The 14,970-nt window shown below is 36.4% G+C and overlaps 1 protein-coding gene across 1 annotated transcript in view; it reads right to left on the bottom strand.

Annotated features, from left to right (window-relative positions):
* The window catches only part of HSF5 (heat shock transcription factor 5), a 45,963-nt gene that overhangs the window by 29,555 nt on the left and 1,438 nt on the right, over positions 1-14,970 (bottom strand). The window contains exon 2 of the mRNA XM_059380353.1: positions 8,820-9,194. Within this exon, the coding sequence (XP_059236336.1) occupies positions 8,820-9,194 (375 nt within the window). The remainder of the gene's footprint in view (positions 1-8,819; positions 9,195-14,970) is intronic.

Consider the following 14,970-nt stretch of genomic DNA (forward strand, 5'->3'; position numbering starts at 1 on the left):
AACAGTACATACCTTACTATGTTTGTTGTGAGGAATGAATGAGTTAATATGCATAAAGCACTTGGAATAGTACTGGCATACAGTAGGCAATCAAAAAATAAATAGCTAATGCTGCTATTATTTTAACCAAAAAAGTGTATTTTCCAAGCTTTCTCTTTATAGTTAGGATACATAAAAAGATTAACTCTTTGTACTGGTATAGTTATACTTACAGATGCAGTCTTAACAATAGGCTGAGTCTCCTCTTTTCCAGAGAGAGACTCTCCAGAACGAATGAGAATCAGTTATAACACATCACACCTTTGGATTAAACAGAGGATGACATTTATTGAGCACCTACCATGTTCCAGGCACAGTACTAGGTGCTTTACATATATTGCTTCATTTAATCCAAACAACAATTGAATAAGGTACAAACATTACTTTACAAAATTAAGGAAACTAAAGCTCAGAGATGTTAAATGATTTCCTGAAAGTCACAAAGCTAATAGTGACAGAGCCAGCAAACTTCAGAGCACACGCTCTTTAATGTATAATACTTCGCTAATCTTTCCTTCTTCCTAAAATGTAACATTATAATTTTAGTAGAATTCCACTTGATGAATATATTTTAAGTTGTCTTTATGATAAGGTAGCAACTTTCTATGTCCACATTTTTCATATTTTGTATATCTTAGCATACTAATAAAATTACTAAACAATCTTATTCTATGATCTTGGAAAGTAAATTAACCTAAGGATTATAAAAATTCATTGCAATGTTTCCCTATTTCTCTATTATTGACTACTGATTTTTAAAATGTCAGAAGTTCATGAAGATATACCAGAAATAAACATTTTCTAGTATCATGTGTAATTTAAGCCATTAAATGGAAGGAAAAACTTGAAATAATGGACAAAATTCTAGTTTAGATACATATGTAAGGGTTAATGTTTTCTGAATTACAAGATTTTAACAATTCCAGTGATTAAAAAAGCCAGACATTACTAAGATGGCCACATAAAATTCATGCTCTTATCACTTCCAATATAGGTAAGCACGTTCTTAGATTTAAACTTTGGGATTATTCAAACACACAATTCCAATGATTTGAATTTGATTTCCCCGAATATTTGAAAGCATACATATCCTGGGAAAGAACTTAAATCCAAAAATTAAGACATCAAGGAGGGGTCTGTTGGGTTGGCCAAAACTGAGAAAAACTGGGACACTTTTCTAGTTTTAACAGCTAAGGAAAACCTAGCCCCCTAGTGGCAAGAAGAGACTCAGGAGCTGCAGGTTTTCACTCAACAGGGTACCATGAAATAGTATTTCATTGCAAATAAATCAATGAACGGTATTAGGTTTATTTTTATGATACTGTTCTGATTCCATCGCTTACATATTTTAAATAGCTGTTAAAGTGTACTTTAAAATAAATTTCTTGGATTGAGGCGCCTGTGTGGCTCAGTTAGTTAAGCGTCTGCCTTTGGCTCAGGTCATGGGATGGAGCCCTGCGTTCAGGTTCCCCGCTCAGCGGTGAGTCTGCTTCTCCTTCTACCTCTGCTCCAACCCCCCACTTGTGCTTTCTTTTTCTCTCTCTCAGATAAATAAAATCTTTTTTTTTTTTTTTGATAAATAAAATCTTTAAAATAAAATAAATTTCTTGGGTAAGTAAAGTAAATATACAACAGGAAGTATATTAATATATAGCTAATAGTTGATTTGGTATCTAAGGAAACAGCAAAACAGTGAAAGTCCTTTTAAGTGTCCAGTAACAAATGGAAAGTGGAAAGCTACCTGCAAAGGGGGACGTGAATAGATAATCCAAAAAGATTCCCAGTGTCTATTTCCTTACCAGAGCAGTCCTACCTTATATGTACAGTCAACAAAATAGAACAATGTAAGATACTAGTAAGTTTACCGGATAGGAAAAACCTAGCTATAGAAATGCAACTGTGTGGTTAATATATGACAAATTAACTCTGTGTGTATTATGTAAGCATTGTGAAGGTACTGACATTTATAAAACTGAGTTTATCACTATATCCTAAGGCACATTCAGCTGCATAAAAATCTTACACTGTCTTCCTGAACGCAGTATTCACTCAAGGCATTTAACTGCACAGAGAATGAAAAACTGGAAATAATAGAATTCTATTTCAGATGTAAATATGATAGTTAATGACATTTTAAAAAATATTTTTAAAACCTTTTTAGTTAATGACATTTTTAAAAACAATTCTGGTAATTAAAAAAATCCAGGATACTAAAAATTATCTAGGTAAAAATTTTCACTCCCACTATGGGTAAGGAAAACAATTTCATATTTTTTTATCCTATGGAGGTAATTCAAATACACAATTAAAATGTTCTAGACTCGAGTCTACTTCAGAATAAGTACAGTGTCAACAGTGAGAAAATGCCAGTATAAATACTCAATAGGAAAAACATCTCAATTGTAAATTTAGTTTCAAGATAAGCTACTACACATCTAGAAACCCAATATTTCCTTACTTATAGTAAGGTAAAGGTCTTCTGGGCATATCCCCAAAAAAGTGAAAGCAGGCACTGAAATAAATATTTGTGCATCTGTGTACACAGCAGCTTTGTTCATAATAGTCAAAAGGTGGAAGCAACCCAGTGTCTTCCAACAGATGAATGCATTAAAAAAGTGGTACATACATACAATGGAAAATTATTCAGTATTAAAAAATAAGGAAATTTTGAATAAATAAAAAAAAAATTTGAAATTTTTGGAGTATCAATGAACCTTGAAAACAGTATGCTTAATGAAATAAGCCAATCACAAAAGGGGAAATGTTGCATGATTCCTTTTATATGAGTCTCGGGGAAGACCAAGAAGTTCTGGAGATGGAAGGTGGTAATGCTAGGACATACAACAATGTGAATGTATTTAATGCCACAGAACTGTAAACTTAAAAATGGTTAAAATGGTAAACTATGTTATTTATATTTTACTTCAATAAAAAGAAAGGCAGGGGCGCCTGAGTGGCGCAGTGGGTTAGAGCCTCTGCCTCCAGCTTGGGTCCTGATCTCAGGGTCCTGGGATCAAGCCCTGCATCGGGCTCTCTGCTCAGCAGGGAGCCTGCTTCCTCCTCTCTCTCTGCCTGCCTCTCTGCCTACTTGTGATTTGTCTGTCAAATAAATAAATAAACAAATTTTCAAATAAATAAATAAATAAAAAGAAAGGCACAATTGTGTTTTTGCCTAGTTTCTTCTGGCAGCTAAAGAGAACTTCTTGCCCCTCTTTTCATTATAACAAAATCAGGCCTTTTCAAAGACACTGACGATAGAGGATAGAGGCTACCTGAGCTCAAGAACGACAGCACTGGAAAGCTCTTATACCTCCAGGTGCTGTATCTGTTTATGTATACTATATAGAATTAAAAGCCTGAAGATTAAATCTTTAGAATTTAAATGTACTTTCAAACAATAATAGGGGGTGCCTGGATGGCTCAGTCAGTTAAGCATCCAACTCTTGATCTCAGCTAGGCTCTTGATCTCGGGGTCGTGAGTTCAAGCCACACAGGGGGCTCCACACTGCTTAAACAACAATAACAACAACAAACTCACAACAATAAGCAATTCTTTTTGCCCAAGAGTCAAGTCAAAAAAATTTTAAATAATGATACAATATGTATTTTTTCAATAAAAAAATAAAAGCATCATCTGTACCTTGCAGAAGTTGTATATTTTTACAAACTACTGTATTTAGATTCTAGGATGTTAATATGTAGGTTAATTTGAAAGATAGCTTTTAAAATGTTTTATCCTTTCTATGTAAATAGTGTTTTAAATTTTATAAAGTCTATTCACATACATTAAATTCATTTAATCCCTGACCTGAAGTACTATTACCACTTACAGGAAGGGAAATTGAGGCAAGTGTCATGAAATAATCCAGTGAAGATCAGGTTGAATGATTAATTACAAAGACTAGAGTTATTCAATTCATTCAATACACTACTTACTAGGGAACAACTATAGCTGAGGACTACACTAGGTACAGGGGTATACAGAAATGAATTAGGGGCAGCCCCACTCCTCAGAGGCACCAAACCAGACATCCCACTCTAGCTGTTGGGTGTATGTTCTCACTGCTTAGGTAGGACGAGCCAACAATCCAGGTTAGTCCCACTGCCACCAGTAGCATCCCCATCATTTCCTATTGTCTGTCCTATCTGGGAGTAACAGATTCTGGGGAGGAGACATACCAGGAAAGAGTCTCACAAAGGATAAAATGAAGAGTTCTCTAAATGAGAGGCAGACAGATAGCAGAGCACAGTGGCCAAAAGAATGGACTCCTGAGTCAGCTTGCCTGGCTTTGTTCCCCAGCCTTGCCTCTGAGTAGCTGTGTTTCCATTTCCTAACCTATAAAATGAGGATAATTACATTTCTAATCTTAAAAGGTTGTTGTGAGGATTAAATGAATTGATATTGGAAAATATTCAGAACAATGCTTGATCACAGTGATTACTATATAGATAACACCAGAGGGGGAAAAATGAACCCAAGATAAAGCAAGACTAAAAAGAGTCCGTCCATACTGGATCTACAATATTTTGTCTTTGAAGGAGTGATAAGAGTGGAAAAAAACGTAGTGAGCTAGGCAAAGAAAACAGGCGCTTCAAGAGAGGAATGACGAATGTAAGCACAGATTCAGATGAGTCATTTTATGAGTCAGTCTGCCAGCAATTTTCCAGTCTCAATCTTTGGCTTTTATAGAGAAACTGATTTATAAAATATTTTAACATTCAAAATTCACTGGTTATACTATTTGGAGACCAGATCAAAATTTATTATCAATATAATTTTTAAAAAGATGTTATTTATTTATTTGACAGAGAGAGAGAGAGCACAAGCAAGGGAAGAGGCAGAGAGAGAGGGAGAAGCAGGCTCCCTGCAGAGCAGGGGAAGCCCGATATGGGCCTTGATCCCAGTTCTCCAGGATCATGACCAAAGGCAGTGGCTTAACCAACTGAGCCACCCAAATGCCCATCAATATAATTTTTAAATGAAGTCAGTTGTTGCTGCTTACTAAAATTTGATCCAATCCTCAAATTCTTCAAAAGGATTTAAGTATGACCATGATTCCAAAATTAGTTACTTCATTATTATTTTAAGAGCTGGATTTGGGAGTGATTATTACCCTTCCTCTGAGAATGATAGTCTATTTAACTTTGGAAAAGTCATTTGTAATGCTCTTCATAAACAGGTACTCACTAAATACTGGTTAAATTGCCCACTACTTTTTGCTTCCTTCACCTAAAATCTGGAGGAATCAAATACTTCTACAGTATTTTTACAGCACTTTCTTTTCCATAACAAGTCTTTTGTATTTAACAATACAACCTTTTATTTATGTCGTACTTCAGAATGTTCAAAGCAGTTTTGCTTATTACACTATATCATAGACCTACTACTCTATGTATTAGATGTCATCATGAGATCAGGACATTTCTTATTCTTATGACCTCAGAAACTTTATAGTCATTTCAATTTGCCCTATTAAAGAAAATAAAACAAAAATTCAGATAACATAAGATTCTCTTTCACATGCCCTGTAAGCTATCAAAACATCAGCAGCACTTACTTGTTCTTTTAATGTCTCTTTCCTAGTCCTTACCTTGAACTCTTGGAGACAATTTTTAATTTATAATTTTACGTCCAAGCTAACATAAAATGTTTTTAATTAACATATCCTAAATAATAATTTAACAAGCAATATTTCTATAATGAATGAATAATATCAACTATTTGTACTATCTTCTGGTACATAATACATAACTGGTTCCCATAAAATTTGGAACCAAGGGTTTCTGAGGATTATCTGGAACTTGAAATACATTTTCCCATAGACACAACATCACATAGGCTAATTTCCTATACCAGATTATAACCATCTGTACCATAAGTGTACAACTGATAGTAATACAGAACCTAACCACCCTATCTAATACATCCATAGGAAAATGCCTCCAAAATTACAAATTGAAAGGTTAAGCACATTTCTACATTTCTTCTTGCTGCAATACTTCCAAATTTAAACTCCCCAGAAGCTTCTGAGTCTTTAGCAGTTTGGGGGGGTGGTTTGGAGGGAGTATAGGAAAGGAGAGAGAAACACTGGTAAAAGGAAGGGAGGTGGGATATTATCCAACTGATGGGCTGTAGAATGTAAAGCGAGTATAAGGAAGACACAGACTCTGTGTATGTATATACAGTCCAGGAATACCCGGAATGCAGCTGAAATTATAATTTAGATAGTAATGTCTAATCTGTTTATTAAAATGTTGAATTAAACTATTTACCAATAAAAATCTGACCCTATTTGTTGGTATACATAAGATCTAAAACTTTTTTTTTTTAAAGATTTTATTTATTTATTTGACAGAGATCACAGGTAGGCAGAGAGGCAGGCAGAGAGAGAGGAGGAAGCAGGCTCCCCGCTGAGCAGAGAGCCCGATGCAGGGCTTGATCCCAGGACCCTGAGATCATGACCTGAGCCGAAGGCAGAGGCTTAACCCACTGAGCCAACCAGGCACCCCAAGATCTAAAACTTCTAACATGAATTTATTCATCTTCTATTTTTCAAGATCACACAGATATTTTTGTTTTTCAAAGAAGTAGCTGAAAATCTGGAAAAATATTAGACTTCAACCTTCTGCATACGAAGTAAAAAAAATTCAGATTTCTAACAAGCAAAATTAATAAAAGTACTAAGGCATCCTTAATCCATATACTTCCTTTGCCTTTTCCTTCTCAACTCCATCCACCCAAACAGTAGCAGCTCTAAAAATACATGAAACCCAATCTAATTTAAATTCTTGTTTTATTATTTTAATATTAAAATATTAAATATTTTGAGAAAATAAAACAATTCCTTTTACTGCTATATTTAGGTAGAATGTAATAAGCCAATAATAAAAGAATACAGTTGGATGTTACAGCTAGAAAATACTGAGACCTGTTACAAACAGACGTTACCAGATTATAACTTGTAAAGGTCAACAAATTATTTTATTCCCTTATCAAATTTACATCCTTCCACTTATTTTAGCTTTTGATTTCCTCCTGTCTGGGAGAAATGGTCTAACAAAATACCTCTAGAGATAGCTCCCAGAGCTACATATTTGAGAAAATTAATATTCCTAGAATCTTAACAAAAGAATGCCGCCTTCTCTCTCTGGTCTTTTCTGAAAGCCTTGATTGACCCTTGTCTTATTTCCATTGCCCCATTTCGTCACTCAGTATTAAAGTACTCTGTATGATGAAACAGAGCAGGACTACACGGTGCTCCCACAAAACTGAAGATACATTTGAATGGAAAGGAAAGGCTATTATCTTGCAAAACTGTAACCCTCCCAAAAGATACTCCCCTCCCCACAAGAAGCTAAACACATGATCACTATCATAAGGATTCCTGACTAGTGGCTTGAGATCTACAGTATTTCTTCAACGCACTTGGCTGAGCTCTAAGTCATTTGTCATTGTCAGGTTCTCTTCTCTGCTACTCTGCACTTCTCAGTTGGCTGGGATTAACACTGCAGGTTCTGCATTGTCAAATCACACGATCACTTTTTTTTTTTTTTTAAGATTTTATTTATTTATTTGTCAGAGAGAGAGCGAGAGTGAGCACAGGCAGACAGAGTGGAAGGCAGAGTCAGAGGGAGAAGCAGGCTCCCTGCGGAGCAAGGAGCCGGATGTGGGACTCGATCCCAGAACGCTGGGATCATGACCTGAGCCGAAGGCAGCTGCTTAACCAACTGAGCCACCCAGGCGTCCCAATCACGTTTTTACTCTAAGAATATAATTTTGTTTTAAGAGCTAGAGAGTATGTTCTTTTTTTTTTTTTTTAAAGATTTTGTTTATTTATTTATTTGACAGACAGAGATCACAAGTAGGCAGAGAGGCAGGCAGAGAGAGAGGAGGAAGCAGGCTCCCTGCCGAGCAGAGAGCCCGATGTGGGGCTCGATCCCAGGACTCTGGGATCATGACCTGAGCCGAAGGCAGAGGTTTTAACCCACTGAGCCACCCAGGCGCCCTAGAGAGTATGTTCTTTTATTAAACTTCATTACTGAGATACTAAAATGATTTCATTATGAGGTAATCTCACCTATAACGTTAAAAAATACAGTACATACAGTTTACCATTTAACAACTTGAGTTTGAACTATGTGGGTTCATTTATATGATATGAGGATTTTTTTGATACAGTACAGTATTGTAAATGTATTTTTTTCTTAGGATTTTCTTAATAACATTTTCTTTTCTCTAGTTTATTATAAGAATATAGTATATAATACATATAACATACAATGTGTTAATCAACTCTTTATGTTATCTTAGGTAAGGCTTCTAGTCAACAATAGGTAATAAGTAGTTGAGTTTTGGGGCAGTCAAAAATTATACACAGATTTTCAACTGCGTGGGGGTCAGTACCCCAATCCTGCATTGTTCAAGGGTCAACTACAACATGTATATAATTTTTTTTTAAAGAAAAGAAACAAAATACTGCACCAACAGCAAAGTTAAAGTGAGGTCTCAATGTACTATATCCTAATTTCATTACTAGGACACATTTCAAAGATACAAAAGTTTCACTAAAAACATAAACTTTTATGTACCCAACAGAATTTTCACAATCCTTAAGAACACAATAAAATTTTATATATTACTTAAAAATATGCCCTCATGAGAAACCTTTGACATTCCTTAGGCACCTATTCCTATTTTTAAGCATGCAGAAATGCATAAATATATAAACTTTCATCATAAAGTACTTTAAGAGAAGCCACTGAACTTGAATTTCTCATACCTGTTGGATAGTAGGCTTGGGAGTACTGCGCTGAGGGTGTGTAGTTACTGTATTTTTGGGAGGAGCTGACCATTGTTTGAGGACCTTGCTGAACGTGTACAGATGTGGCACTTGGCTGCAGGGTATAGGTAACCTCAGTTGGAAACCTCTGCAGTACAGGAAATGGAACCCCTTTATCTGAAAAAGTGGGAGATGTTTCCACTTGTCCTGGGTGCATTCCAAGGGAGTTCTGCCATGTTCTAGGAGGAATCGGGGTCCGATCTAAACCTTTCAGAGGGAAAGTACTGTGGTTGTGGGATGAAGTCGATACGTAGGAGTAAGGAGACAAACTATCTCGCCGGAATGACCGGTGGAATTGTCCTACAGCCACTGGTCCTGCATAAAAAAAGGAAGAACACACTTACTAATTTTACTTTATACCACCGGATAGAGTAAACCAAAAGTCACAAAATATGAATATGTTGAATTCTCAGACATTTTTAACAAAACAGAAATTTAGTTCTGGTGGAAATAAGTTCAGAATCCAGAATACACAATAATGCTAAAAAAAAATAATCAGACTTCTGGTTGGTTCTCAATATTACTGTCAGAAGAGACAAGGTAGCCAAACTCTAATATTAAATCAAATTCAATGTTTAAAGCTTTTTATAGATAATTCAGTCATCTTACCTTTTTTACCTCAATTGCCTCAACTGATTGACCCAGATTTTTCCAATCTGTAAACTACTTCCTACAAGTTTTAGAAATTCCATTCAGTCCTTCAAATCATTTAGAAACCTTAATAATAGGTACAAAAGTAAACACTCAACTGTATATATAGAAGAATAACACAAACCAAAAAGAAAGTTAATGATCTTTACTCCCCCTTCAATTTTTTTTTTTTTTTTAATGATAACCTTTGCAGAAAAGTCAGGCTTGAAAAATTTGACTCAGTTTTCTTCTTTCTTTCTTAAATTAATCAAAAATTTTCCAGGGTCTTTTTTTTCTTCAGAGGATCTCTAGTAGAGTCCCTTCCTAGATATTAGTAGCTCTCAAACAATTGTTTACATCTGAAATCACCTGAACAGTTTGTTAAAAATCGACATACTCAGGCCCAAAGATTCTGATATTTGCTTTCTCTTATCTAGTAGGGTAGAAAGGAATTAAAAAGTGGAGATGATGAAGAGAAAGGGCAATATCATATAAAGGGGAAAAAGAAAATATACATGTTGCAAGCTGAACTTATTTTTCAGACTGTAATTCTTGAACATAAAGGTAGGCTAATTTATTCCCAAGAAGGCATCATGTATTAAATTATGTGGTTCACAAATTCCTTTCAATTTGTTTTATTAAGCTAATCTATTTAAAACAGAGGGAAAGGGGTGCCTGGGTGGCTCAGTGGGTTAAGGCCTCTACCTTTGACTGGGGTCATGATCCCAGGGTCCTGGGATGGAGCCCCATATCCGGCTCTCTGCTAGCTGGAGAGACTGCTTCCTCCTCTCTCTCTCTCTCTGCCTCTCTGCCTACTTGTGATCTCTCTCTGTCTCTCTCTCTCTGCCTCTCTGCCTACTTGTGATCTCTCTCTGTCAAATAAATAAATAAAATCTTAAAAAATAAAATAAAATAAAACAGAGGGAAAGTCTAATTTATGTGCTACTTATCTGTTAAACTACGTGATAAAAGATGGCACTCAAAAACCTACTTTTCCAAATATTTAAACTGGAAACCCATTCAATATGTTATACATCTTTCATTCTATTTCTTTGGTGTTTAATTTCCTTTAAAAAATTTCCCCTATGCTGTGAAGTGTGTAAACCTGGCGATTCACAGACCTGTACCCCTGGGGATAAAAATACATTATATGTTTATAAAAAAAATTAATTAAAAAAATTTTGCTCTAAAGAATTTCCTCTGGGGTGCCTAGGTGGCTCAGTGGGTTAAGCCTCTGCTTTTGGCTCAGTTCATAGTTTCAGAGTCCTGGGATTGAGCCTCGCCTGCTTCATCCCCCTCTCTGCCTGCCTCTCTGCCTACTTGTGCTCTCACTCTCTCTCTCTGTCAAATAAACAAACAAACAAACAAATCTTCAGGGACGCCTGGGTGGCTCAGTGGGTTAAAGCCTCTGCCTTCCTCAGGTCATGGTCCCAGAGTCCTGGGATCGAGCCCGCATCGGGCTTTCTGCTCGGCAGGGAGCCTGTTCCCCCCTGTTCCCCTTCCTCTCTCTCTATGCGCCTCTCTGCCTACTTGTGATCTCTGTCTGTCAAATAAATAAATAAAATCTTAGAAAATTTTAAAAAGAAAAAGAATTTCCTCTAATAAAGAATAAAGCAATAGGGGGCACCTGGGCAGCTCAGTCAGTTAAGCATCTCACCCTTGATTTTGGCTCAGGTCATGATATTCTGAGATGAAGCCCCACGTGGGGCTCTGTGGTGGGTGTAGAGCCTGCTTAAGATTCTCTCTCTTGGGGCGCCTGGGTAACTCAGATGGTTAAGCACCTGCCTTTGGCTCAGGTCATGATCTCTGGGTCCTGGGATGGAGCCCCTCTTCAAGCCCTTCACCAGGCTCCTGGCTCAGTGAGAGGTTGGCTTCTCCCTCTCACTTTGCCTCTCTTCCCTGCTCATGCTCTCTCTCTGTCTCAAGTGAATATTAATATTTTAAATATTAAAAAAAAAGTTCTTCCTCTCCCTCTGCACCTCCACTCCACTTGCTGGCTCTCTCTCAAAAAAAACAAAGGGGGACACCTGGGTGGCTCAGTTGGTTAAGCGCCTGACTTCGGCTTGAGTCATGATCCAGGGATCCTGGGATCGAGTCCCACATTGGGCTCCTTGCTCAGCGGGAAGCCTGCTTCTCCATCTGCCTGCTGCTCTCACTGCTTGTACTCTTTCTCTCTCTGACAAATAAATAAAGTATTAAAAAAAAAAAAGAATAAAGCATCAGAAGCACTCCTAACCACTTCTGGCTTGGCACTGCCTGATTCATATCAATTTTCATAAAATAAACCTTAAAAAATAATAAAATTTTTATTTTTATTTATTTTTTTAAAGATTTTATTCATTTATTTGACAGAGATCACAAGTAGGCAGAGAGGCAGGCAGAGAGAGAGGAAGGGAAGCAGGTTCCCTGCCGAGCAGGACTTGATCCCAGGACCCTGAGATCATGACCTGAGTTGAAGGCAGAGGCTTTAACCCAGGTGCCACAAAATAATAAAATTTTTAAAAGGAACAAAGCACTAATGCCAAAAACAAACACATACATACACATATACACACAAATTCTAGAGCCCTGGAAATCAAGAGATCTAAATCTAATGAGGGGAAAAAACTCTTAGTTCAGAAGACTGAAAGTATACAAATGATATATACCTCTTAAAAACTGCTTTTCCCCTTTCCCTCTAAAGTACAAAAAAAAAAAAAGTTTTTATAGTATTTGACTACCAATTCCATATGTATACACACTCTGAACCACCAGTGCAATCATTTAAGACCTAAAGAAACTTTTTTTTTTCTTTACAATAGGTGTTTCTGACGTCCAAAACTACCCACACTTGATTCTTCCTGGGATGCTTCACATGCTAAAACTGCATATTTCTACAGTGTGCAATAGCTAACCTTTCTCCTACCTTCTTTAGAGTTAAGCTATTAATGAATCTGAAGATTGTCAATAATTTAAGCAGCTAACTAAAGAATTCTCTACTTTGATTTCTCAAATTAAAATATAAATTCTACTTCTATCACAATGACCTAAGTGATCACCAAATACTTACAGATTTTTAGATGCTGCTAACATAAGAAGGCTGATAGGATTAGAAGGGCGCTCCTTTACATTTGTTTTTGTTTTGTTTTTTAAATAAAGAACTAAAACAAGTTCACCTTTTATTTATTGTTAAGGGTTATTTCATAGGGTTCTATTCTGACCAACTTCACGGAATATCATCTATATGTTTTCAGAACATCTTCAAGATATATTTAGCAAAGTTTAAATCCAGAATTCTGGAAATGCAAGGCAGGATGGATTTCTGCTCTTAAAGATCCTTTTCCCTCTATATAAATGAATCTGAGCTAATTAATACCCAGGAAAAAACCTGCCTCCTGCCAGCTTGATACTCCCAGGCCAGCACTGATTATCTACTATTGTTCACACTTGTTACTTAGTTTAGAAAGTTTTAACAAATACTGTTAACAAATAGTATAAAATAAATTGCCACTTAAGAGTAAAATAACAAAAGTGAACCAAAAAAAGGAAAAACATGTGATCTTCACATTTCTTATCAGTACATTCCTGAAAGGTGAACAAGACAGCTAGTTCAAAGGATCTAGATAAGAGAAGTCGGTAATAAAACAAAGGGTTCCTTTGGGGGAGAAAAAAAGACAGAGGTATTCAAACCATAAGCTGAAGTAGAACACAATAAACAAAGTGGAAACTAAGAAGCAACAGTATAGTCAGGCATATAACTAATGAAAGGTTCAAGAAGAATAAAAATTATATAAAGACAAACAGTAGACAAACAGTAGACCAAGGGCTTAGAACATAGAATTAAGCAAACAAAGTTGGCCCAGTACTCTTGAACTTAGAATTACATCCTGCCCACACCAGTAACACAATTCCCTAGTGATCCAAGCATGTGGTATAGACAATCCACCAATGACACACCTTCTGCACATACCAACCGGCAGAATGGTTAAAAAAAAAAAAAAAAGAAAGAAAGAAAGAAAAAAAAGTAAATGCATGAAAACTACAATGATCTGGTTATGTATGGATTGATGTATTATTGATACTGCAGAAGTATGAACTAAATTTGTTATTCAACAAATAATCTTTAAAATGCCACCTACAGGCACCTGGGTGGCTCGGTGGGATAGGCCTCTGCCTTCAGCTCGGGTCATGATCTCAGGGTCCTGGGATCGAGTCCCACCTCATCGAGCTCTCTGCTCCAAGGAGAGCCTGCTTCCTCCTCTCTCTCTGCCTGCCTCTCTGCCTACTTGTGATTTCTCTTTCTGTGTGTCAAATAAATAAATTAAAAAAAAAATAAAATGTCATCTAAATGAACTATAAGTGAAGAAAATCAGACCATTGGCAGCCCCTACATTTCTTTAATTAAAAAGGACTCTATCCAGGGCACCTGATTGGCTCAGTTGGTTAAACGGCTGCCTTCAGCTCAGGTCGTAAGCATGGAGAGCCTGGAGTTGGGCTCCCTGCTCAGTGAAGAGTCTGCTTCTCCCTCTTCCTTTGCCCTTCCCCTACCTTGTGCGTGCACACGCTCTCTCTAGCTCTCATGCTCTCTCTCAAGTAAGTAAATAAAAATCTTTTAAAATAAATAAATAAAAATCAAAGAAAATAAAATGGACTCTATCCTTAGAATACAACTGTGTGTAACATAGATGAGGGAAAAAGAAAGAGAAGTGAAAAAAGTGAGCAAGACCTTCTTTTTATGTATGCATATAAGTTTCTCTGAAGTGGTTATCCTATTTCTCCCAAGAACACACTTCCCAGTCTTTTTTCCTTATGCCCACCAGATACACAACCTGAAAAACAAATATCCATGTCAGAGATTCTGCCAAATGTCTGCCATGGTATTATCTCCATTGCCTTTCCCCATTCAGTTCCCCACCCAAATCACTGGCCATCACATGGAAGCAGCTTAATAATCCTTTAGAATTCCTTTAGAACATTCCTAGGCCACTGCTATTTTTCTATCTTGTTACTAGAACTCTAACCTAATCCCTTATCTTCTAAACTCCACAGACACACAAGCTTTTAATCCCTTATCTTCTAAATTCCAAATGAACAAAACACTGCCTCATTCTTAACCCTGGGCCTAGGATAAACTGACCGAAGTGCTACTTTAATTTGCATATTTTAAAGTTTTCCATATCTGAAACATAATCCTTACACACTATGTTAAATCAAAATGAACATGGTGAGAATGTTTCTACTGAAGGCAAAGAATGAATTCTCATTATTATATCCAGTTGCTGTCTTGGAGTACTGTCTCCTATCATGACTCCTTACACAAAGAGAAGGAGTATTGCCACCCTCACCTTTGCAGAAGAGAGGGAAGAGCACCAGAAATCAAGCTGATAAAATAATTTTGTCACAGAGAACTTTTAAACTTTTAGTAAATACACAGTTATACAAAGTTTTTTCAGTACTCAAAGGTGTAAAATTCTTTTTAACT

This window comes from Mustela nigripes, chromosome 16 (genome assembly GCF_022355385.1).
Source record: "Mustela nigripes isolate SB6536 chromosome 16, MUSNIG.SB6536, whole genome shotgun sequence".
Classification (NCBI taxonomy): Eukaryota; Metazoa; Chordata; class Mammalia; order Carnivora; family Mustelidae; genus Mustela; species Mustela nigripes.